Here is a 26728-nt window from a genome sequence, read left to right as displayed (position 1 = left end):
ATGAATGGGGGTGAAATTGGCACTAGTGAATCAACAGCCTGATTTACACTCTGCCCAATTTTCTTTTCTATGGGCTACAATGGCTCCGATGTCCTCATCCATATCCATTTTTTATGCAATATCTTTACTTTTTGACTCTTTATAACTCATATTGAGGACACTTTGTGCTTGACCTTTGGTTAACACTGTTTAAAGTCATGGGATTTAAAATAATTCTTTTGAACCCTTAGTTGCAAAAGCACATTGCAACATAAATTTTCATCTTCACTGCAGGAGCGATAGTCTGGCAGAATGCATCTCCCACCCGTTACAGAAACTGACTGATTATCATTCCATGCTCTTGCAGTGAAGGTGAAAATTTATACATTCATGAACATTTCTTTGCCTAGTAAAATAAATCTTTAAAACTGTAATAGTAAGTAATTAGCTATCCTTCTTTATAGGTCAAAATGAAGAATGAAAATGTGACCTTTGCTGTGAAGTGCATAAAGAAAAAACACATTGTTGACACAAGACAGCAGGAGCACATATATTCAGAGAAGAAGATTCTAGAAGAGGCGTGCTCGCCATTTATTGTGACGTAGGTGTTTTTCTGAATGATAATTAAAGGAATACTCCAGGAAGACTGATAACGATTCTGTTTAAAAGCTGACAGAAACTTATGTAAAAAATATAGTTTTAACTTGCCTTTATTAGGCCAGTTTACTTTTTATCAGCATACTGTTTGAAAAGTAATCTACAGCCATTACCTGGTTCCTGAATAAATCTGTCAGCACCAGACGTTGAGTCCAGCTCTCCTCTGTTGGGTTCAATATTGAATAGTGTCCTGGCATCCTAGAGTAATGGTCGCTTTCCATCTCATAGCCTTATTAATTTGATTGACAGATGGTATCGAAAGTCTTATATTTTGAATGGGACTACTCCTTTAGTTTTGACAAGTAATTTAAAATAATGTCAGCAGAGCCACTCCTATATCTCAACAGGAATGACAAGAAAATAATTTATGTTTTTTAGCAGAAAATCAGATTAATTTTTTTTCACTTGTGCATAAATTTAATTTCTTTTATGGATCTAGAAACAAAATAAGGCATGTAATTGTCCTGCACTGGAGCACTGAAAGAGGGCAATAGGCAATGAAATTATGGTCATATTGTGGGAGTAATTTTATGAGGCTGTAGGGTTAAAATTGGATAAGGCCCAAAAACGGGTGTGGGGATTGTGCACGATTGACCATCGCCCATTGGTTGCGATGTGGAAGCTTTGCACTACCTACAAATTATAATGATTCCAGCATGCACCCCAGTGTTAAATGCACTGCTGAGTGGCTTCACACCTCAGCAGAGGCCCAAGTTCATGCAAGGCTAGCACCACTAATGGTAGCCTACACTACGTAAAGGCAGTGACAGTAACAGGTACTGGAAGAGGCTGGGGTTGAGTCTCTGAGCAGGAGGACAGTGAAAATACACCAACAGGGCGGAGAATATGTTCCAAAGGTTTCTGATGCAGTGCTGCAGGCCTTAGAGGTGCATAAGAGGAATAAGGTGCAGTACTCGCACAGGGCCACTTGCAGACACGACCATGATGTAACATCTAATGACCAATGTCTCAGCTTTCATCACAGCGCAAGTTGAAGCCACTCAACATCTGGAATTCTACACAGAGGCAGTGGTCTCACCTCCGGGCTTAAAAGTTGGAGGTGAGCCCGCCTCGAAGCCCCAAGCTGGTTTTACAGCCATCAGGTTGTCAATTGGCTCAAGTTGAGACTCCCATCCCTGTCTGGGAGGATATGCTGCCTCCTCGAACTGCTGGCCAACCAAAAGGTTGTCAACTCTCTAGTCCCAGTAGCACCACTGGGAACAGTGGCCACTGCTGGGACTACAGGCAATCTCCAATGGTGGGCGTCACTGAAACCAGATTAAAAGGCCCCTGCGAGGGAGGTGGGGTGGCCAGGATTGGGTGGGTGGAGGAAGGTGGGGGTGGGTAGTAGTGTGGAGAGAGGCCTCCACTGGGCACAGTGTGTCCAATGAAGGGAACCCCCCAACAAGGCCATCGGGGTTCACCTAATTGATGGCTACCCTTGCTACGTGGCATGGGCACCACCTCCCCCCACCACCCCCCCCCACCCCATATCCCCCTGTCCCCCCACCCATAGCTGATAAAATACGAATGGCAGTGGGAGAAGGCCCTTAAGTGACCATTAATTGGCCACTTCAGGGCCTCAATTGGCCCAAAAATGGGTGGCCCCTAACATCTCCCCTGCCGCAGGAGGAAGTTAGGTAACAGGCATGGCACTGCCACCATGCCACTCAAATTTAACCCCCTGCCCACACATCCCAGCCCACTTCCGGGCTTGTGGGGAGGGGGGGTGCTGTTGCAAAATTCCACCCATCCTCTGAGTGCTACAGTGGAAGCTCAGAGTGAAGTCATGAAACCTCAGCTGCCATGCAGGCTCAGGTTGCTGCCATCATGGCTGCAGATACCAGTGCTCAAAAGGTCTCTCAACAGTCCAGCTATCTGTCCACCGGCAGATTACTAAGATTTATGAGGCACTGCCCTGCAAGTGTGACAGTGACTCATGCAGGACCAAGCTCCTACTTCTCCCGGGATAACTGCCACTCCAAGAGTGCCATAGTACTGATCCCTGTCAGCGGCCAGCCCACACTGCTGCCGCCCATGCTGACATGGTGCAGTTTGAAGCCAGGTCTTCTAGGCCCAGAGCTGTTCAAGGTCATCTTGTAAAGCCATTTGCACTCTCCCTGGTATTGTTACAGATGTCGCCTGCTCCAGCCTGGAAGGACCCTACTACAATGAAATTCAGGGCCGTGGTCACTCCCACAGACGCTGGTAGCACTGTCCTTACCCTACTTGCTTTGCCCCATACTGAAATCATGGCATAAGCTATGATTAGCAACCCTTGGACAATGAGGACACTATATGAAGAGAGTGAGAATGGGGGATTTTCCTGCTGTTCAATGTTCCATGTAGGGGACAGTGAAAAAACCTACAAACTCCAAACAGATTGAGTGCTGCTCCAGTGAAGCGTGTCTCTGTAACAGAAGGAGGCAGGATAAACCATTAAAGGTGGCAGAAGCACTCCAATGATTTAATGTAAGATTTGTAAGAAGGGTCTGCACGAGCTGCTGGGACCTTTGGTTTGGGTATCGGGCAGAAGAAAGGGAGAGATGTATCTACTCCCTGACTCTCTCCCCCCATAAACGACAACAACAGGATTCCCATTGCCCCCATGGGAAGTAACACTACCCACCTGCTGGCAGTACCTGAGGTATATGCGGGAGGTAGGAAAATCATCTGTTTTCGCTGTGTCCATACCTACTGTCACTTAAATGCAGCAGAGCAGTCAAAGATCAAATGACTGAATTTCCTACTTGAGGGGTAGTAGTGGGATCAGGGAAGGGGGAATTTTTGCAAAATTCTCAAGAGGATCCAGCACTAGGCACCCCACTCCATATTCCACCTTCCTCTGCTGTAATACCACCTGACAGTGAGCAGAGGAAAACACAGCCCCTAAAAAATGTCAATTGAGCCAGATTTCCTGGCTGGAAGTTCCAACGCTTCTAGCAGATAAAGTTGAAGCCACAATCATGGCTGATCTGATCTTATTGAATGGCAGAGCAGGACTGAAAGGCCTACTCCTGCTCCTAATTCGTATGTTTGTATGTACTTACAATTTCCAGTTCCTTTGAATATAGAGGGCATGTACAGCACATGGAATTATGCTTTGAAGCAGAAGTGTACAGCACTAAGAAAGACAGAGATCAAGTTTAATCACTGAGTTTCCTTAGCTGTTTACACTGTGAAAGGGATAGCTGTCAGCCTGCTCTCTCTTAGCTTCCAGCGGAAAAGCTGAAAGCAGATGTGGTAGTGGTTTTGGAACCGCCTATCCTATTATTGTGTCCTCTTTGCAACACTTCCGGGAGAGTTTCGAAGGGAGACAAGAAAAATGGATGTCTTTTTTAATAGAAGTATCTAAACTGTTAAAAAAAAGTACATTGCAAATGCACCTTGGGCAACAATTGGATACAGAATGCATTTACACAAATGAATCAGTTTAGAGAGATAGTGAGAAAATATAGCAATCACAGTGCTCATGACAACAATGATTTTCATAACCTTGAATGCTGCCTTTACAATGTTTTTTTAATGAATTTTTTGTTGATAATATTTTATCTTTTAGTTCTTAGGTGTACTTCAGTGGGATACATAGGGGACACTCTGGATTTTTGTACTGCATTTTCATTTTCAACAGTAGTCAACAGGAACATTTAATTCTTCACTCACATTAAAAAATGTCATCAATGTTCTGATTAATGGTCTGCATATGTGATTTCCCATATGTCAAGCAAATATTTCCATTATGAAAAGGCCAAAAGCTAGTAATCCTAAATGCTAATTTGGGACTCCCAACCAATCATCACCCTTTTCTCTTATAATATAAATTGTTATGATAGTTTGAAATTTGGTATTGTGTTTGTCCTGATGTTCGAGATGAAAAACTTTGCCAACATGTCTCTCTTTTCAGCAATATTCAAATGTTAAATTAGCAATAGGATTGCAACTGTTTGCAATTAACTTTGGATAACCTGCTGATCACAAATGTGCAAAACCTATTGCATTAATATTAATGCACTCCCACAGTATATTCCTGTAAAGATCATGAACAAGCTTTACAAGCTGTGTGTCATCTGGTTTCTCCCTTCCTGATGTTGTAGACTATTTCGCAGTTTTAAAGACAACAAGTATGTTTACATGCTGTTGGAGGCTTGCCTTGGAGGAGAGATCTGGAGCACCCTCAGGGATAGGTGAGCTGACCTAATATTGGTGCACAGGCATCGTACTTGTCTTTTTAAAGCAAGCCTTGTTGAATTTTGATAGTAGAAGTTTATCTTTTACTGCATATCTCACTGACCATGTGCCTCAATACATTCTTCTTGTGGCAGAGGTTGTTTTGATGAGTGCACTGCAAAGTTTTGCATTTCTTGTGTGACTGAAGCATTTGATTACCTGCATCACATTGGAGTTATCTACAGGGACCTAAAACCAGAGAATTTGATGCTTGATACTGAAGGATACGTAAAGTTGGTAAGTATTAAATATTGTGCTGATTCTTGAGAATGAAATGCATTTGGGTGCATTAGTGTTCTGGGTTCTGGGCTAGCAACCCAGAGGTGGTGAGTCTAAATACCTCCCACTTGTGCCTTGTGAAATCTAACTCAGTAAAAATCTGGTCATTTGTGGGAAGGATGTTCATCAGATCTGCTGATTGTCATAAAAATAGTTATTTCCACAATTCTGATATCGAAAGAAAAAATCTTAAGGAAAAGCTTCATTCTGTCTCTAAGTCATGTTTCAATACAGAATTGTAACCTAGGCCGGAATATTGCCGTCAGCATGCGGGGGCGGACCTGACACACCGACGCATCAAATGACACGTGATGATATTGGGCATGCGTCCTGACGTCATCGCGCCTCATTTCGATATTTTGTTTGGCGGCCGCACACCGGAGGCGGCTGCGCATCCATCGAACTGTCAACGGCCTATTAAGTCCATTAAAAAAGCAATTAAAGTAGTTAACCTCGCTGCCCGTCCAACCTTAAGGTTGGCGGGATGAGGTTTCCTGTAGGTTAATAATTAAATTTTGCTAAATTCACAAACATGTCCCAGCTCATGTGACACTGTCACATGATGGGACATGTTTAAATTATTTTTAATTTCCTTTATTCAAAAGTTTTATTATGAACTTAGTCTCCCTGAGGCAGCTCCATGCGCGGAAGAGCGCAGGCCCAGATTCTCCCTCCCCCCGCCCACACAGGTAGCGCTGAGCACCACGAGATGCATATTACGCTGGGCGGGCCTTAATTGGCCGGCCCACGTAAAATGGCGGCACGCAGCCAATCACGGGCGGTGATCGGCTATGCGCACACCCCTGTCCGCTCCTACCTAGCCCGCTTGACATAGGTAAGATTCAGCCCATTGAGCATAACCTTAAGCACAATCATTCTTGTAGGTTAACAAGATGCCACGTTATCACAAACCATAGTAGAGATAACCAACAATTCTACCTGCTACCCCTATATTTAGACCTTGCAGGACCAATGATATGCAATAATAACAAAATATATGGCTCTGCACATTTTCATTTATAAATGCCAATAATTAGTTTCAGCAGTTTTACAGTGTTTTCGTAAGATTCTGAAATCTCTATTTGCTGCCAGATTCCCCTTAGTCCTACATCTAACTTGTGACCCTGCGTCTGCTACTGAAGCTGAAGATATTCAGCTCCTCGGTCTCCCATTCCCACTGCAGATACCCTTCTACCTCCTAAGCTCACAGGGTGTACCATGATTATTTTTCTCATTGGCAACTAACACCAGTCTCCAAGAATATCATTCTCCAGTCAGTCACTAAGAAGTCTACATAACAGGCACCCAGCCTAATGATGAGAAAGCTGCTAGCATCCAGTTGGCATTTCCCAACAGCAGTACACTTGGAATTGAGGAGTCAATGGAGTGTAAGACCAAAGCTGTATCCCCCCCACCACATGGCGCTGACAGCTCTCAGTGAAACTCTCCCATTTGGCTCCTCGATCCTGCTCCACCATTCAATAAGATCATGGCTTAGATTTAACTTTATTTACTACTAAAATAATTGAGTTTTATATCTTATGCACGTTTCCAAGCCTGTTAAAGGACCAAGCATTCTACTGATTTCCCAGCCTGCATATTTTATTTTACCCATATTTTAAGTCTATCGTTTAAAGAATAAATAATTTTTATTTAGGTATTTTTGTCCTTTATTTCTTTATTCCTTTATTATTATTATTATTATTATTACACATGATATTATTAGAAGGCCAGTAGCATAAGTGAAGGCAGTAGGGCCGGACACTCCCTATATATGGAGTTCTCATATCGCTGGCCCACAGAAGGGACCAGCATCAGATCAGTAGCGGTTTGCTCAGCAGGACCAGGTACACCAGACTGTTGAAGAGTGCACATGGGTGCCTTCTGGGGTTCAGGCCAGGATCATAGCCTGGGCCTTCGAGATGAAATCAGGAAGTTGAAAAAAATTAAACCACATTATAAGGAACCAGCAAGTTGAACCAGAATTCCTGGCTTCTCTGCCCACCATTGGGAGTGTACCAGATGCTCCTGTGGCGTGGGCACCTGTCAGTGCCATAGCCCTCGCCAGTACTGGAAAGCTGATTGAGTCAATGGCAAATGTTCTGGCCAATGTGGATCGCAGATCTTGGTCTTTTCATGATTTTGCAGATAATTGGAAGAATAAATTTCCCTGATCTTCTGTTTCCAGGTTGATTTTGGATTTGCTAAGAAGATTGGTAAAGGTCAGAAAACGTGGACATTTTGTGGCACTCCTGAATATGTAGCACCTGAGATCATTCTCAATAAGGGCCATGATTTTGGTGTAGATTTCTGGTCACTGGGAATTCTTGTCTTTGAGCTTCTTACTGGAAGGTAAACAGCCCTTTGTATAACTGATTCTATCCGCAATCACTGGGCATGAAGGAAAATGCAAAAAGTAGAAAGTTATATCATTTCAAACTGCTTGATGTGTGCTTAGTTAACTGATCTCAGACACTGTAGCAGCTAGATGGTATAGTTGACTATGTAAATAAAAACAAAAAACTACTGCGGATGCTGGAAATTCAAAACAAAAACAGAATTACCTGGAAAAACTCAGCAGTTCTGGCAGCATCGGTGGAGAAGAAAAGAGTCGACGTTTCGGGTCCACACGACCCTTCAACAGAACTGAAGTATAGTTAGGAGAGGGGTGAAATATAAGCTGGTTTAAGGTCGGGGGGCGGGAGGAGAGAAGTTGAGGGTGGGGTGGTTGTAGGGACAAGCAAGCAGTGATAGGAGCAGATAATCAAAAGATGTCACAGACAAAAGGATCAAAGTGGTGTTGAGGGTGGTGATATTATCTAAGAAAAGTGCTAATTAAGAATGGATGGCAGGACACTCAAGGTACAGCTCGAGTGGGGGTGGGGTGGAAAGATTGACAAGGTATTAGTTGTAGATTTAAAAATAATGGAAATAGGTGGGAAAAGAAAAATCTATATAAATTATTGAAAAAAACAAAAGGGAGGGGGGGAGAAACGGGGTGGGGATGGGGGGAGGGGGAGTTTAAGATCTAAAGTTGTTGAATTCAATATTCAGCCCGGAAGGCTGTAAAGTGCCTAGTCGGAAGATGAGGTGCTGTTCCTCCAGTTTGCGTTGGGCTTCACTGGAACAATGCAGCAAGCCAAGGACAGACATGTGGACAAGAGAGCAGGGTGGAGTGTTAAAATGATGTGTCCATCGGCTAGCGAGAGCCAAGATCAAAAGTTCAAATTAAATTTCCTTTAGAAGTAAAATTTTGGGATATAGCATATGAGTAATTTGAGTCATGGGATAACTGTAACATGCTTTGGAGGTTAAAAGTTGGCTTTCGACCTGCAGTTCTGGGTTTTTTCTTGTGTTATTTCTGGATGTGGTGTAGATCATTTGGTAGGAATTGAGTGCAATGATTGCAATAGTCAAATGCCATTGTGTTATGTGACAACTAGGATTGTAGAAGGCAAACAAGATGGAGTTTGGTCTTTTTGCCTTTAGCATTTCCTACTTTCCTATCCCACTACTCACTGCTATCCAAATGATCAGTGGTGGAAAATACTTGTGTCTAGATTTCAGTTCAAAACAGAATTGGGTTGGGTAGGTTGGGTTGGGATGTGATGCCTTTCACAATTGATCAATCTGCTGACATTCACTGTCTAAATTTAGACACAAGAATGCCTATTTAAACAGTTGAATGCAAGAATGGCCTATTCATTCATTTTTACTGCTCCCATCCTAAAATGGGTTTCTCAGAAACTAATGGGGAAAAAAAATCACCTTTCTGCTTGTAAAAGCTATGCTCAAGACAATCATAAGAAATGTACGCAGAGTATGTGTGTGGGATGGAGGAGGGGGAGGGTGAGGTGGGAATGTAGGCAGTGGACTTTGCTGGAGAGAACATCAAAAACAAAAAGTGTCTGTCCTGTTTAGTGGACCTAGATCCAGTGGCGTGGAATTAATTGGATTGTCCTTCCAAAGACCTGACATAGGCACGATGGGCCACATGACCTCCTTATCTTTCACAAATCTTTACCAAGTTGTTAGTGATTTTTTTTTGCCTCCAAATTCCTTTATTGGCTCAAGTACATTTGTCAGTGGGTGATCCACTAAGTGAACATATTTGGAGGAAGAGGAGAATAGAGGAGGAAATCAGGCAGATCAGGCTGCCCAAGCAATGTCCCGCGTCTTCCCTTCAGCATCCCAACCCTTTCATCTGCAGAAAGAAGTGAAATGACCTTGTTGTAGCACACACTGTGCTGATGGGAATTTTTCTCCCTGAAGGACCCTGTGCCAGAAGCTCAGTATGTGGAATCACGGAGAAGCAAGTGCCTGACTAATTGTTGTTCTGGAAAGTTCTTTAGAAGCACACCAATCACAACATGCTGTGCTTTACGTAGCACTGCAGAAAAGAAGGTTTGTCAGGATGACCAGGAACCAGCATCGTCAGATTGGCCACATCCAACAAAAACAAACAACCCATTTTTGAAGGCCCTGGGAAACCTATCCAGAAATGGCATGGGGACCGGCCTTCTCAAGGTGTGGGTCAGCAGACAGGCAGATGTCAAGCTGTGCCATCTGCTATAAGGATACTACCTTGCAGCAGAGAGTTGCTACATGAAGAATTATCAGTTGAAAGTTAAAAGTTGACACCTGTGAAAAAGAAAATGTTTTCATTTGCAGTATGGTCTGGGTAGGTTACTCGCTGGCCACAAAGACTATGGGCTAGACGCAGCACAGGGTCAAACATACCAATCTGGAAATTTACTGGAATGGGTAATATAAGCAGGTTATGATGGGGTGGAGTTCCAAACAGGAAACCCAGAAGAATGGGCTTCCCACAGTCTGTGACATCTTCATTCCACAGCTCGTGTCTTTTGTTCCTGATAGGTTCCTGCCTGGAAGTCAGCCAGATTGACAGGGTTGGCCTCCAATTGGGTCAGGAGCTCTCCAAAGCAGGTCGCAGGACCAGACATGTCTGATCCATTATCCCGATGGGATGTGGGAGGGGTGGATGTATGATCTCAGATCTGAGTGGGGTTCCTATTCCAGATTAAGGGGGATGGGAGGGGGAGGTGGTTTGTTACCCAATCCCAAGGCCTATCCATGGGGTAGGTCTGAAGAAAGGGACTTTGCAGTGAAAGTTAGTCCCAGTGTTGTAATGTTGAAACGTGCTTCAAATTTCACTAGGAATGTACTTTAACCAGTCCAGTTTGCCCCACATGCACAGTCATTTCCATAAACTGAGCATTTGAGAAGAAAGCTCACTTTTTTGTGCTCAAATAATTTTTTTTTCATTAACACTACTCCTTTAAACTTTTGTTTATTTTTGCGATATGAAAGAAATATATTGAATTAGAAGCTCCTGAATGGAACACTGGGAATAGAAAAAAATTCTTCTATGTGCTATGTAGTGAAATTATAAATTTCTTCTTTATAAATAGCTTTACCGCTTCATTACATGTAGTGCACATAGGGCATCTAACACTCCACATTATACGACAATCTGTATATGTAATTGAGCAATATATTTTACCTTAATGGGGGAGAAATTCAAATGATGCCAGTTTCCGAGCTGAAATTGGTGATGTGATTAGAAGTTTCACCCAAAATCATCATCCTGATGTCTGATCAAAATTGGGACTCAAGCCTCATGCTTGTGAATCAATTTCATTAAACAAGCCAACTGATGATACAAATGGGGCATCCTGTTGCAACTCACCAGTTAGAACCTGACAAACTGCCAGGATGGGGTAGGGGTGTGGAGGCTAGTTTCGGAGGGGAGTGAAGTAGAGGGGGCTCCTCCTGGTTCGATAGTAATTTAACTATTAAAAAAATGCTTTGGCTGTCTTTTAACGGTCCACCAACCATCCCTTTAACGACAGCTAATTAGATCACTCAATAACTGAATCAATTGGATGGAGCATAGCATGTGCAATGTCTCTTTTGGACCAATTTCAATCAAGGTGCTACAACTGATGATAAGACTCCGATCTGCATAGAATGGGAACCTAATGCCTATTTCAGGCAGGATCTCTGCTCTATATCACTGCCTTCCATTTTGACGGAGGGCATATTTCCATGGGATGTTGGCACACAAAATTGCAATGTGAAATTTGTCAGCCCAGTATTGATTTTATGCCCAAAGAACTGGCATCATAATGTTGAATTTCGCCCTTCCTGAATGAAGAGCCACAGAAAATACAATTGCTTTCATAAATTTTTAAATACTTAACTTTAATATTTTGGATCTTTTTTTATTGTGGTTCATTTTAGAAGTTCCCTGGGCATTGAAAGCCACTGAGGAGCTGTGGAAATTCTTCAATTTTGCAGTACGTTGCCTTAACATTAATTACCTTTTACCTTTGTTTAACAGCCCACCATTTTCTGGCTATGACCAGATGATGATCTATAACTTGATTCTTAAAGGTGTAGAAAAACTGGATTTTCCTAAGAAAATAACAAAGCGTCCCGAAGATGTCATTCGCAAGCTGTGCAAGTAAGAAGAAAAATCACACTTTTAAAACAAAGGCATGATGCATGCATTCATGAACCTGGATTCGTTTCAGTGTTGTGTATTTCATAAAACAGCAATGAAGAAATTAATAATTCAGAAAGTACTACCTATCAACCAGAATCATTACTGTAAGCTGTAATATAAAAGTAACCAGTCAGCTGTATTTAATCTCAATTAGAATTTTTTAAAAGAGAATTGGATATATACCTTGAAAATCAAAAATTTACAGGGCTATAGAGTGACAGTGGGGGACTGGGACGAATTGGATAGCTCTTTTATTCTACTGGCACATGCATGATGGGCAGAATGGCCTCCTTCAGTGCCATATTATTCTATAAATTTCTAACATTTTTGCATCATATGAGAAAAAGGTGACTATGTTAATTAAATCATGTCCATGTTTACTTAAATTGAAACACATTTGCACTCTAAGGACATTATTCCATGGTATGATTGCCTTATTCAAATCAGAGGGTTGATTTCCTGGGATGACGTTGTGCAGGGGAAGGGTGAAGGCTACAAAAAACTATCAGGCGAGGCCCAGGAAAGTTTAACACTCAAACCTGGCTGCAAGTGTCAAATGGCTACCGGGAAGGAAAAGAGCTTTGGGTAGGTGGAAGATACTGCTTGTGGATCTGAACGACCCTCAGCTAAGGGGGATTGGAAGGGTAGCATGGTCAAGAGAAAGGCAAGGAAGTTTGGGGTAGGGTATACAAATGTTCTTATGGGGCTGGAGCCGCACTCCTGTCTAACAACTTTATTGGCCTCTTCTGCATGGCTCCTCTTGCTCCCAGGTATGGTGGAGGAGCCTCAGGAACCTTCCCACGCAGTCTTTGGATTAAACTTGGTTCTAATGTCATCAGAGTCCGATCTGCATATTTAAAGAGATACCCTGTTGTTTTCTGGCAGGTGTTCCTCTTGCCTGCTCAAAAGAACAGGTTAAAATTACAACCTATGGCTCCAGCCTTTTTACCCATCCAGTTTCTGCCAAGCAGATAGGGTTAAAAAAATCAGCCCTCGGATATTTAGTCCTACAGCATATGGGTCAATGGGTCAATATTTTATACCAACTAAACATTAGCATCTTCACAGATACTGAGAAAGATTTCTTCTGTTCTGTGTGCAACAACATTGTAATCTGTATAGCAGGCAACATAGTTATTATTTCACTGCACAGAAGAAATCTTTCCTCTAACTTGCCATTAAGTAACTGTTCATTCAAAGAAAGAATTATATTTGGGAGACAGGCATTTGACAGCTGACATTGTTTCAGTGATCTCTGAAGTCAGACTCTGTGAAGGGTAATCTGGTTAATTGTACTGTTCTTCATAGATGGTATTGATTTTTAGAAAGAACGAAGATCTGTAAAGTTTGGCTTAATGGAACAGGCTAGTGTCACTCTTACTGGCCTCAGGAGCAAAGTCCACAATTGTTATCCACTAGACTATCCTTAACCTCCTTTAAGTCATTGAGTCACAGGGGTGAAATCTTATCCACTTTAAAAACAATCGCTGGTCAGGACTATTCTGGGGACCCAACCCGGCACCTGATGGCACTTGACGCATCCTTACAGAAGGCAGCCTCCTAATTGGCCACCTCCGCACCTGATGTCTAATTAAGGGCAGGTTCCCTTAGTTTTAGGTCCAATCAGAGGGCCTCCAGCATTGGAAGGACAGCAGCTGCACCAGCAGAGGTGGGCAGTGCCACTATAGGAGAGGGGCCATGAGGGTGACTCCATCGTGAGGTGGCCTCTGAAGAGGGTTCCATTTCTCTAAAGTAAATGGTGACCACAGCTGCCAGGCCACCATTGTGGATGGAAAACCCCCCCATAGGATGGTTTTCAGCTGCGGCAGTGGCTGGCTGATCCTTGGTGTTCTGGGGGTGGGTGTAAGTAATGGAGGCCCCTCAGGCCATCCAGCCAACCAGTGGCAAGCTGCCTCCAAGCACCTGCAGGGCTTTGGTCTCGGTGTGTGTGTGTGTGTTGGGTGGGGGGGGTGTCCGTCCATTGCCAGGAAGATCCTGGCAGCATCTCCAGTCAGCCCAGAAGTGGGCATTGGCAAATTCAAATAGGCTACCTGTCACTGCTGGGCGGCTAGCCCTTGCCAGTTTAATTCTGCCTGCAGCAAGATCGGCCTGAGGCAGGAACCCAGCCCCAACCTTTCGCCCTCCTGCCCAACCTTACTCCCGGTCTTGCCGGAAAAGCCCCCTCACAGAACCAGTAAAATGTTACCCATTGAGTGAATTATTTAGTGTGGGTTTGGAGGCAGAGCCCTTTCTCTGAAGGATATTAGTGTATCACCTGATTTATGACAATTCGAAATGTTTTGTGGTGATTTTATTTGACACGGTTGGTGGTGTCAGCCGCCAGTGTACCAGATTTATTGACTTCATTTTTCTAGCTTTCCACGTTGAAATTGGAGCTCTGTGTTGCTCATGCAGTAACATAACTACAAGGCTACCATAACCAATAGCATTGCATAGCATACTGTGCATTTGTAGATCCTTACACTGCTAGTTCTAGCCTAGTCAATGGTAGCCTAACAAAATAACCTCAGGGTCCCTGGGCTGTTAAATGAAAATATCAACCTAGAAGCCAGGAATGATATTAATGGACCAAAACTTAAAGGGTTAATATGATCTTTCCCTGTCTGCTGTTTTAACAGAAGGCTAGTTCATTTTAAGTGAATTTTTTTAACAACAGGATCTAGGGTTCCTGTTTCTGACAAGCAGCTGCTGAAAAATGAGGGTGTGTGGTTATGGAGACAAGACTGAGCTTGGCTGTGGGCCCTACTGTCAACCACCCTGCCAAACCTCACTGTCTATGCTCACATAAAGAATGAGTACTGGAAGGCTGCAGGAGCTACGAAATCATAGCCCAGCATGTGACAGCAATTCTAGGAGACTGTGGTGAGAAAAACAGAGGGAGGGAAAATTGGAAAAAAATACATTAATTATTTTTCTGTGATATCCTTTACTGCAGACAAAACCCAACTGAACGCCTAGGAAATCTGAAAAATGGAATAAATGATATAAAGAAGCACAGGTAACTTTTTTCCACCAACACTTACCAAACTTTTAGTGACATTAGGCTGAATCTTGACCAAAACAGGCTGCATAGAACTGGATTTCTGAGAGGGAGTCTGGAAGGCCCCTGCATACTGTAGAGTTTTGACTCCATGGCATCTGTAGTTTTGCTTTGACAGCTTCCCTGCCCAGAAGTTATCTGATCGACAGGCTTGGTTTCCAGTCAGGTGGGAGAATTCTGGAGGAGGCTGCAGCTGTAGGCAAGCCACCTGCTGTTCTGAATGGGATTGCGAAGGGGGCCCAGATCCCTGACCCCAGTGGAGGGGGTCCAATTCCCCAACCCCAAGAAAAGATCAATCTCTGACTCGGTGGGGTGGGGTGCATAGTGTATGGTGGGTGGAGGTTGAGGTAATCTGGTGGGTTAGGAACTTGGGGGAGCCCGAAGCACTGCCCTTATCAACATAGTTGTCCTCTTCAGCTGCTGAGTTCCCAGAGGCCTGAGAAACCAGCCTGCTAATATAAAACAGGTTAAATCAGAGACTACCAGCCTCATCAAAATATTTAAGTTGTCAACCCCTGGGAGCAGGTTGGTTGACCATCCCTTGTCCTGCCTCCGCTAAAACTGGAAGTCAGTGGTTTGGAGACAGTTGGGGTTGGGTTAGAGAGATTTAAAGCTTTAAAACCTCTGCAAATTGGCAGTTTGGTGATCAGCTCAGAAAAAATACTCCTAAAAGATCCATGGCCAGTTCTGAGATGGGTAGAGATGAATTATAGTTCACTTACTTTGAAATCGGATCTGCTCCTTGTACCACAAACAAAGAAGCCTTTCCTAGTGGAGATAAATCTCTGACCTAAACTGAGAGTTATTATTTGAGCGCTAACAATAATTACATCATTGCGTGTGATGTGATTTAAAGTGTTTATGTATTTTCATTTTGGACAGTTAACTTTCTATATTTTATGTTGGAAGTCAGGCAGTTGAATAAACAATGCTCAGATGTCAGTTCTGGCATTTTCTCCCTTCATCGATCTTTCCTTCTCTATTTTTAAACAATGAATCAATTACAACAAAGGCACAGAACTTGTAGAAATTATTTCTATAGCCCCTCTCTTGTGATCACATTTATATTTGTTCATTAATTTTCTCCTAAGGATGGAGGATACTAAACCAAAGGTAATAGCTTCATAAAGAGAAGTAATCTCAATAAAATAGTACAAGGTAGAGTTTGGACAGTGGGAGAGAGAATGAAGAATCACCTTACTGGTAACTAACGCAAGCTGAAAAATTGCTTGTTTATTTAGCAATATAAGAGATCTGCTGCCAGCAGAGATATTGATTTTAACAGGCCCAATAGGCTAGTTCCATTCATTTTGCACCCAATCTGTCATAATAAATACTCCTGTTGTGGACTGGCCTCTGATGTTCATACACAATTAAGTTGATAGGAAGATAAATAATTACATCAAAAACAAGATGGAATTTCTTTTTGCTTAAACACGTAAAGAGGTACAGAATTCATTTTGTATCAATACACTTATCTCTTTGAAATATTTCAGGCTGCGAGGAGTGATATATAAGTTGGTTGGGATACACCAGTCATGTTATTGCTGTGAATGTCACTTTGTGATTTATGTCAGTGTTGAGCCATAACACGAAAAGCCTTCATGTTGTCTTTTGCTGACAACTGCTCGTCTGGCTCTGCCACTTGCGTATTCAGACAGTTTAACAGCATGCTGCATTGAAAATATGTTTTTCTGGAAAACACAATGCCATTATGCAAAATTTCCCATAGATCAATACATTCACAAAAACGTCTTCATTTCTAGCTATTTTGTGCAGGAATAAGCAACAGAAATGCACACGAAGAGTTAAACAATTACTGAGTATATTCAAAAACACGATAACCCGGAAGTTCAGAAAAGAAACAAATTTTGTTCTTCCTAGTGTGACGAACTGAACTATTTTCATGGTTTCTATTATATCTGCGATTTTTCTTTTCAGCATAACAAGAAAATAAAATTTAATTGCGAGAAACAGCCATGATCTCTGGTGATCCAAGATCATGTGACACTATCACTGCAAAAATGATTGCAAACGTCACTCATAGCATCACATGAGATTTGGAAATTTATATTAATTGCCTCTTTCCTTTGAAAGTCTTTCCCATGATGCAATTGGACTGCAGGAATTTATGCTCTATATAAACAGGGCTCAGCCCTTCGCTGATGTATTTCTTTCATACTAATTTCTTCTGTTATCTTCTTCCTGTTCCTTAATCGTTTTATATTTTTAGAAATAACTATTTGATTATGCTACTGATGGCGAAGAATTTGTTGTCTCCCCTGGCAATGTCTTTCTATCCTGGGTCATTAGTCATTATGCATCTTCATGTTATCTACATAATCTGCACCAATCAAAACTGGAGGCGGAATTTTCCCTGAATTGCACGGTGAGGTGATGGGCGCGAAAAAAGACAATGGCGGGTTTTTGTGTCGTATCGTCCGCTTCCCAGCGTGTCCCGCCTCATTAATAATGCATGCAAGGAAAACACCCCGGATCGCTTGCGGGCAGGCTCGAATTTGCCTGCCATGGCGTGACCTCAGTGCCCCCTTGCTCCGGGTCCCGTATTTGAAGCGCACCAAAGCGCGTGCCTACTTCATACCTACAGACCAGGACTGCTCCAGGCGACAGATGAAACCGAAAGCAAAGACTACAGCAGCCCCAAAATTTAGTGACATCTCTCTGGGGCGCCTGCTGGACGCAGTGGAAGCTCGCCGCAAACTCCTCTACCCCCCGCTCTGGGTGTAGACCAGCCACCAAGCTCACCAATCCAGCATGGGAGGCGCCAGTGCTCTCCAAAAGAGGACGCCCAGTGCCGCAAGAGGATGAATGATCTCTTCCGTTCCGTCAGGGTAAGCCGTTTTTCTGATCACTGTCAACCCGCACACTCACAGACATATCACACATCGACAGGGTTTGCCGTCACTGCCCAAGGGACATCACCACTCACTCTCTCATAGACAACCGCAACTCCCCAGCCCATCGTGTGCTTATGCCAATCCATGGCACCACTCACAGTCCACACATGCCAGGTATCTGGCCTCGCAGGCATCTTGTTTTTCTCTTATTCACTCACGGGATGTGGGCTTCGCTGGTTGGGCCAGCATTTATTGCCCATCCCTAATTGCCCTCGAGAAGGTGGTGGTGAGCTGCCTTCTTGAACCACTGCCGTCCATGTGGTGTAGGTACACCCACAGCGCTGTTAGGGAGGGAGTTCCAGGATTCTGACCCAGCGACAGTGAAGGAACGACGATATATTTCCAAGTCTGGTGGTGGTGTTCCCATCTATCTGCTGCCCTTGTCCTTCTAGATGGTAGTGGTTGTGGGTTTGGAAGGTACTGTCAAAGAAGCCTTGATGAATTCCTGCAGTGCATCTTGTAGATGGTACACACTGCTGCTACTGTGCGTCAATGGTAGAGGGAGTGAATTGTTGAGGATGTGATGCCAATCAAGTGAGCTGCTATGCCCTGGATAGTGCCAAGCTTCTTGAGTGTTGTGGGAGCTGCTCTCCTCCAGGCAAGTGGGGAGTATTCCATCACACTCCTGACTTGTGCCTTGTGGATGGTGGACAGGCTATGGGGAGTCAGGAGGTGGGTTACCCATTGCACTATTCCTAGTCTCTGACCTGCTCTTGTAGCCACAGTATTTATATGGCTAGTCCAGTTCAGTTTCTGGTCAATGGTAACCCCCAGAATGTTGATAGTTGGGCATTCAGTGATGGTAATGCCATTGAACATCAAGGGGCGATGGTTGGATTCTTTCTTGTTGGAGATGGTCATTGCCTGACACTTCTGTGGTGCGAATGTTACTTGCCACATGTCAGCCCAAGCCTGGATATTGTCCAGGTCTTGCTGCATTTGGACATGGACTGCTTCAGTATCTGAGGAGTCATGAATGGTGCTGTACATGGTGCAATCATCAGTGAACATCCCCACTTCTGACCTTATGATGGAAGGAAGGTCATTGATGAAGCAGCTGAAGGTGGTTTGGCTGAGGACACTACCCTGAGTAACTCATGCAGTGATGCCCTGTAGCTGAGATGACTGACCTCCAACAACCACAACCATCTTCCTTTGTGCTAGGTATGACTCCAACCAATGGAGAGTTTTGCCCCTGATTCCCATTGACTCGAGTTTCACGAGGGCTCCTTGATGTCACACTCTGTCAAATGCTGCCTTGATGTCAAGGGCAGTCACTCTCACTCCTATTGAGTTCAGCTCTCTTGTTGATGTTTGAACCAGGGCTGCAATGAGGTCAGGAGCTGAGTGGCCCTTGCGGAACCCAAACTCGGCCTCAGTGAGCAGTTTATTGCTAAGCAAGTGCCACTTGATAGCACTGTTGATGACCCCTTCCATTACTTTACTGATGATAGAGAATAGACTGATAGGGCGGTAATTGGCCGGGTTGGATTTGTCCTGCTTTTTGTGCACTGGACATGCCTGGGCAATTTTCCACATAGCCGGGTAGATGCCAGTGTTGTAGCTGTACTGGAACAGCTTGGCTAGGGGTGCTGCAAGTTCTGGAGCACAAGTCCTCAGTACTATTGTCAGAATATTGTCAGGACCCATAGCCTTTGCACTATCCAGTGCCTTCAACCGTTTCTTGATATCACGTGGAATGAATCAAATTGGCTAAAGACTGGCATCTATGATGCTGGGGATCTCCAGAGGAGGCCGAGCTGGATCATCCACTTGGCGCTTCTGGCTTAAGATTGTAGCAAATGCTTCAGCCATACCTTTTGCACTGATGTGCTGGGCTCCTCCATCATCGAGGATGGGGATATTTGTGGAGCCTCCTCCTCCAGTGAGTTGTTTAATTATCCAGCACCATTCACGACTCGATGTGCCAGGACTGCAGAGCTTAGATCTGATCCGTTGGTTGTGGGCTCGCTTAGCCCTCTCTATCGCTTGCTGCTTATGCTGTTTGGCACACAAGTAGTCCTGTGTTATAGCTTCACCAGGTTGACACCTCATTTTTAGGTATGCCTGGTGCTGTTCCTGGCATGCCCTCCCACACTCTTCATTGAACCAGGGTTAATCCCCTGGATTGATGGTAATGGTAGAGCGGGGGATATGCCAGGCCATAAGGTTACAGATTGTATTTGAGTACAATTCTGCTGCTGATGGCCCACAGTGCCTCATGGATGCCCAGTCTTAAGTTGCTAGATCTGTTTGAAATCTATACCAGTGCCACACAACACAATGGAGGATATCCTCAATGTGAAGGTGGGACTTTGTCTTCACAATGACTGTGCGGTGGTCACTCCTACTGATACTGTCATGGACAGGTGCATTTGTGGCAGGTAGGTTGGTAAGGATGAGGTCAAATATGCTTTTCCCTCTTGTTGGTTCCCTCACCATCTGCCACAGACCCAGTCTAGCTACTATGCCCTTTAGGACTCGGCCAGCTCAGTCAGTAGTGGTGCTACCAACCACTCTTAGTGATGGATATTGAAGTCCCCCACCCAGAGTACATTCTGTGCCCTTGCCACCCTCAGTGCTTCCTCCAACTGGTGTTCATCATGGAGGAGCACTGATTCATCAGCTGAGGGAGGGCGGTACGTGGTAATCAGCAGGAGGTTTCCTTGCCCATGTTTGACCTTATGCCATAAGACTTCATGGGGTCCAGAGCTGATGTTGAGGACTCCCAGGGCAACTCCCTCCCGACTGTATACCACTGTGCCACCACCTCTGCTGGGCCTGTCCTACCAGTGGGACAGGACATACCCAGGGATGGTGATGGTGGTGTCTGGGACATTACCTGTAAGGTACTATTCCATGAGGATGACTATGTCAGGCTGTTGCTTGACTCATCTGTGAGACAGCTCTCCTGATTTTGGCACTAGCCCCCAGATGTTAGTAAGGAGGACTTTGCAGGATCGACAGGGCTGAGTTTGCTGTTGTCGTTTCCGGTGCCTAGGTCAATGCTGGGTGGTCCGTCCGGTTTCATTCCTTTTTTGTGACTTTGTAGTGGTTTGTTACAACTGAGTGGCTTGCTAGGCCATTTCAGAGGGCATTTAAGAGTCAACCACATTGCTATGGGTGTGGAGTCATGTGTAGGCCAGACCAGGTAAGGACAACAGATTTCCTTCCCTAAAGGACATTAGTGAACCAGATGGGTTTTTACAACAATCAACAATGGTTTCATGGTCACCATTAGACTTTTAATTCCAGATTTTTATTGATTTGAACCCGGGACCCCAGAACAATTCCCTGGGTCTCTGGCTTGCTAGTCCAGCGACAATACCACTACGCCATCACCTCCCTCTCTTTACATTCTCTCCATCTGTGCCCATGCCAGATAAGCTAGCCCACAGCAAGAGGGAGACGTCCCAGACTGGGGGAGGCATGTCTGAACTGAAGGTCCGCACAGCCTTTGAAAATAGAGGCATCCAGCTGGTTGGCGAGGATGTGGACTATTCCTGCGCAGACAGTGAGTTCAGTGGTGTGCAACCAAGTGAGGATCCTGCATTGCAACATCCATCAGACAACCATACTGTGAGTGATGGTTGTCTGATGGATTGTATTACAGATTGTATTTGAGTACAGTTCTGCTGCTGATGGCCCACAGTGCCTCACGGATGCCCTGAATTTAGCTGAGAATAACAGGGCCTGCACGCCAGTTGGGAAACTGCTATGGGCATCGCACTAATAGAGAGACAGGAAGGTGCTGGCAGATTGACTGGGTCCTCTGTCATGTACTAATTATCTCTCTTCTCTATCATAGGCACATCAGGGAAGCTGCCGAGGATGGCCACAACCCAAGTCATTGACTCCAGCCCCTAGGTCACTTCTGATGAGGAACCTGCAGACACACCAATGGAAACGCGTCACAGCGCTCACCCACACCCTCCACCAGCACAGAGACACACACCCCAATGGATCCTAGTTCTAGATTAGCCTCAGGAGTCACAATCTGGTGTGCAACTGCGCTGTCTGATCCACAACAGACGGAAGCAGGGAAATCCAAGAGTGCCGGCACTTGGAGGACAGCTGGAGGCCGGGAATCTGCTGAGTCCGAGTCAGATGACGAGCCTCTGGACTTGGTTCTACCTCAGTTGCTGGAGCTGCAAAGACAAACTTAGGAACATCAGGAAGGGATGTCTGCTGCACTCCTCAGATTGCAAGGCACGATGGAGGAGTCCATCCACCTTTAGTCTGAGATGATTGCGCCAGCATGCCAACACACAAGGTCAACACTGGTAGGATGGTGGCCGCTGTGGAGACCTTGGTCCAGGACATTGGTCCTGCACTGCTGCAGGAGCTGCAATCCATCACTGAGGCACTTGCTGGCATCCATCAGTGTCAACGTGAGGGGGATGACAGGGCAACTCAAACTCATTCCAGCTGCCCCTTCCTCTCCAGGAGTTAGTCAGGGCCATCAGGCACCCACAGGGAGGAGTATCAGCAGGTACACACCCCAGGGCAATCCACCCAGGTGACTCAGGGAGTGTCCGGCACATCTGATTCACCTCTTCTTGAGAAACCCGAGGCTCCAGCTCGGAAGGCTGAGGAGGGTGCCACTGCCACACTGCAGGGCACCCAAAGGAGGCCGGGGTCCTCCAGTTCTCGGCTCTCCAGAGGATGTCCGCCAAGATCATCACAGACAGGACGTAGCAGTCAGCAGGCTGCCTCCACCCCCACTGTGGATGTCCGGGGTGCACCAAGACGTAGCGACAGGGCTAGGAAGGTTAAGAAGATGTAGTTTCATAGCCTGGGCACAGGTGTTAACCACTTGTACATAATGTTCACTTGTACATAATGTAAATAAACTCCCAAGAATGTCTCCTTGCCTATGGCCCCTTGTTCTGATGAGCAGTGTTCGTGTCACTCAGATGTGAAAGCTTGGTCCCTGCACAAGATAAAGGCAGGTGTCTGAGTCCAGGGCCTCTTCCCTGTGCATTGTGCAACCTTCCGACCAAAGTGATGGTCCGGCTTCACACTCACTGGACACATTACTGATGCCTGCACCTCGACGGTGCTTGTCATTGCTGCCAGAATGTTGTGGGCAGGTGTCACAGAGTTCCATCATTCTCTTTGTGTGCTCTCAGCACCTTTAAGGTAGGTCTGGACCCCTCACCCATTCAGCTCAGTGACGGCGTGGTCCTGAAGGGGACAGGTGATGAAGGCTGCCAAAGGATCAGCTGCTGTTAAAATATCATCACCGCACCTCCATGATACGATAAAAGCAAAACATTATGGATGCTGGAAATATGAAACAAAAACAGAAAATGCTGGAAAAGCTCAGCAGGTCTAACAGCATCTGTGGAGAAAAAAACCAGAGTTAACGTTTCAAGTCTGTATGACTCTTATTCAGCTCTGAAGAAGAGTCATACAGACTCGAAACGTTAACTCTTTTTTTTTTCTGCACAGATGCTATTAGACCTGCTGAGCTTTTCCAGCATTTTCTGTTTTTATCGCTATGATACGACCATGTTCACAGAATGCAAGTGAGCTGCCCTTGGCCAGACAGGACTCAGACATTCACTGAGGCTATGTGAAGGTCTATGTCGTGTCCTTACTGCATGTCACCATGGTCCTTCTGGAATCTAGTGACTATTAGGGTCTCTGCTGCGTCTCCATGACATGAGCCTGAGCACTGAGGGTATGTGCGCTGCCACCAGCCACACAGGAGTCAAACGTTCACAGATACAAGGTGAGGATGTCAGGACTGTCCTCACTGCATCTCATCATCATCCTCCACAAATCTTGCAGCTGTTAGGACCTCACGAGCACACCTGCCTCGTCTGGCCTGTGCGATGGCCTCATTGCCGGCATCCTCGCCTTCCAGGACCTCATCACCCTCATCCCCTTCGACATCCTCCTCATCGATGGAGACGTGCAACTCTTCCATCTCCTCCTCAGCCAGATCTTCCCTCTGTTGCAGCGCCAGGTTGTGCAGCATGCAGCAAGCTACAATGATGCATTTATTGTGGTCGCAGACCGGCTGAACATTCAGCGACTGGAAGCTCTTGCAGTTCACATTCTGGACTGCTTGTTGCCACGGAGATCTGAGCACCGTGTGAGTGCAGTCGACGGCACCCTGCACCTGTGGAAAACCAGAGATTGCCACAAATCCCAGCGCTCTTGCTTCCTGGCTTGCCTAATCACGGGCGAAATGCACAAAGTTCTGTGCCTTCGCAAAGATGGTGCCCTCCTGGGTACATTTTTGGGCGGAGGCTTGTGAGATCCCACTCAGGTCACCTGTGGAGACCTGAAAGGATCCACTGGCATAAAATTTGAGCGCCTCGGTCACTTTCACTGCCATCGACAGTGGATGCCCTCCAACTGCCTGTGGCACCAAATCCTGCAGCAGGTGGCGTATGTGGCTGACCAGTTCTCTAGACGTGCAGCCTTCGCCGACACTGGTTCTCACTCATCTGCAGGAAAGACAAGCGCCGTCTATAGACCCTGGGTCTAGCGAGGCGCCTATGAGTGATGGCTTCTGCGAGTCTTCAGCTGCTTCCGGAGGAGGCCCTTTCGCCCCTTCATCTTGAGGGAAGTGTCCCTCCTTTTGCCGAGCCAGGTGCCTCCATCGCTCTCTTCTCCTTCTTCCTTGAGGCACACCACTAAGTCACCAGACTCCATGATCCTGATGTTCCCCTCCTTCTGTATCAAAGAGACAGACATGAGTGTTAGAATATATCTCCTAAGGACCTCTCTTGGTTAAGTTTCTGGCTCCGGTTGTGTCTCAAGGCCCCTTCATGCATGCCGGAGAGTGCTGGCAACCACTTGGATGGCTGGTGTGTAGTGCGCTTTGTGGCTGTCCGAAACCCCACCCACTGCCGCCCCACTCCACTTTACCAATTGGCAGCAGCTTCAGTCACTTGACTGCATGTTGTGCTCTCAGCTTGGGCATTATCCTAACCTGCACTGCAAGGCTGTTAGCTTGAACCATGAGGGTTACTGGTCCAAACCTGGGGCTCTGAGCGTCTCTGTCAGTGACTGTGCCATGGCCACCTTTTGCAAGGGGATGCTATAACTTGCCCAGTGACACAATTGCTCCGCAGCCCCCTAAAATGCACATTAATTTTCAATCTGCGCCTGAGGGGTGAAAATTTCTGGAGCATTTAGTGCCACATTCATGCTTTTGCGTTGCTTGAGTGGGCAGGAACGCTTCAGAGGCCCGACACCAAGCCTGTCAATGGAGTTGCTAGTAAATGGACTCAGCTGCGGAAGGACGCTCACTTTTTGACAAGCTTTTCCAAGTGTTTCCCTCACCCTCCTCCCCCAGCACCTCCTCCCACCCGCATCCCCTCGCGCCCCGCCCAACCCCAACGTGGGCTTGTGTACTTCCTTCAGTGTGCGTTGCCTTTCCCACCCCCGGCTCCACCCACACTGGAGCCCTTGCTAGGGCACCGCACTGAAAGCCAGCTGGGAAAAGGCAGCTTGCCTGTGCCCCTTACCCATGAATGCACGACACCTCTTCCTTGATGTCCTACGGGTGATCTTTGCGAGCGCTGCACGAGGTTTTGTGCGCTCACTTTTGCGTTCCCCTCGAAATTCAGCTCGCCAGTTGCACGCCTTTTAAAGGCAGCTGGAAATCACATCGTTCTGAAGTCACGCCAACATGGAAATTAAATTTAACATGGGGGGATGATTCCAGTGTGCGGGCACAACAATGAGATGTAATTTCATTAAAATTAAGTTCCCGACATTGGACGGCGGGAAATACGGCTCGTCACTGATGGGGGGGTGGGGGTGGGTGGGGGGGAGGGGGGGAGCGGTGCGTGACAATTGGGTCCTGGATTTACATCACTGGGAAATGCAGCTAGGGCCATCTTGCGATATTTTCCGCTCACGCTACCAAACACACCCACCACAAATGGGAGTGGAAAATTCTGCATTGGAATTAATGAAGAAAGTTAGGTGAATCATAAGTATCTTTGGATAAATTCTGTCACCAGTCATTCCCTCAAGAATTTGTACATATTTCGTTCATCTTTCATTCATATTTTGCTTCAATTTGCATTTCAATGTTATTTCTTGCAGCTGATCTAGTTTTTAAATTACTAATCTAAAACAACACTCAGGAATGCTTAGCCTTTGAATTCTCTATTTGAGATAACATTAAGCTAACTCATTTTGATCTGCTACCTGCTAAGTCAAAAATTACATTGTTATTTGACTATTTTTTAATATTTGCTCATGGGATGTAGATATCGCTGGCTAGGCCAGCATTTATTGCCTATCTCTAACTGCCCTTGAGAAGGTGGTAGTGAGCAGCCTTTCTGAACCACTGCAGTCCATGTGGTGTAGGTACACCCGCAGTGCTGTTAAGAAGGGGGTTCCAGGATTTTGACCCAACGACAGTGAAGGAATGGTGATATAGTTCCAACTCTGGAAGGTGTGTGACTTGGATGGGAACTTGCAGGTAGTAGTGTTCCCATTAATCTCCTGCCCTTGTCCCTATGGGTGGTAGAGGTCATGCGTTTGGAAGGTGCTGTTGAAGCAGCCTTGGTGAGTTGCTGCACAGGTGTCAGTGTGTGTCGGTGGTGGAGGGAGTGAATGTTTGTGGATGAGGTGCCAATCAAGCGGGCTGCGTTGTCATGGATGGTGTTGAGTTTCTTGAGTGTTGTTGGAGCTGCACTCATCCAGGCAAACGGAGAGTATTCCATCACATTCCTGACTTTTGCCTTGTAGATGGTGGACAGGCTTTGGGGAGTCAGGAGGTGAGTTACTCTCTGTAGAATTCCTAGCTCTGACCTGCTCTTGTAGCCACAGTGTTTATATGGCTGATCCAGTTGTTTCTTTTTTTTAATTCATTTACGGGATGTGGGCATCACTAGCTAGGCCCAGCCTTAATTGCCCTTGAGAAGGTGGTGGTGAGCTGCCTTCTTGAACCACTGAAGCCCATGTGGTCTAGGTACACCCACAGCGCTTTACAGAGGGAGTTCCAGGATCTTGACCCAGCAACAGTGAAGGAACGGCGATATACTTCCAAGTCAGAATGGTGAGTGACTTGGAGGGAACCTTTCAAGTTGGGATGTTCCCATG

At 45.6% G+C, this 26728-nt stretch overlaps 1 protein-coding gene across 5 annotated transcripts in view; it reads left to right on the top strand.

Annotated features, from left to right (window-relative positions):
- The window catches only part of prkg2 (protein kinase cGMP-dependent 2), a 107955-nt gene that overhangs the window by 66548 nt on the left and 14679 nt on the right, over nucleotides 1–26728 (top strand). For all 5 annotated transcript variants that reach the window (XM_078543816.1, XM_078543825.1, XM_078543790.1 and 2 more), the window contains 6 exons: nucleotides 444–580; nucleotides 4731–4820; nucleotides 4959–5100; nucleotides 7331–7494; nucleotides 11507–11629; nucleotides 14628–14690. In XM_078543816.1, coding sequence (XP_078399942.1) covers nucleotides 444–580; nucleotides 4731–4820; nucleotides 4959–5100; nucleotides 7331–7494; nucleotides 11507–11629; nucleotides 14628–14690 — 719 coding nt within the window. The remainder of the gene's footprint in view (nucleotides 1–443; nucleotides 581–4730; nucleotides 4821–4958; nucleotides 5101–7330; nucleotides 7495–11506; nucleotides 11630–14627; nucleotides 14691–26728) is intronic.

The sequence above is a fragment of the Cetorhinus maximus genome, chromosome 1, assembly GCF_964194155.1.
Source record: "Cetorhinus maximus chromosome 1, sCetMax3.hap1.1, whole genome shotgun sequence".
Lineage (NCBI taxonomy): Eukaryota > Metazoa > Chordata > Chondrichthyes > Lamniformes > Cetorhinidae > Cetorhinus > Cetorhinus maximus.
Note: the sequence above shows the minus strand (reverse complement) of the source record. Positions and strands in the feature narration are given on the sequence as shown.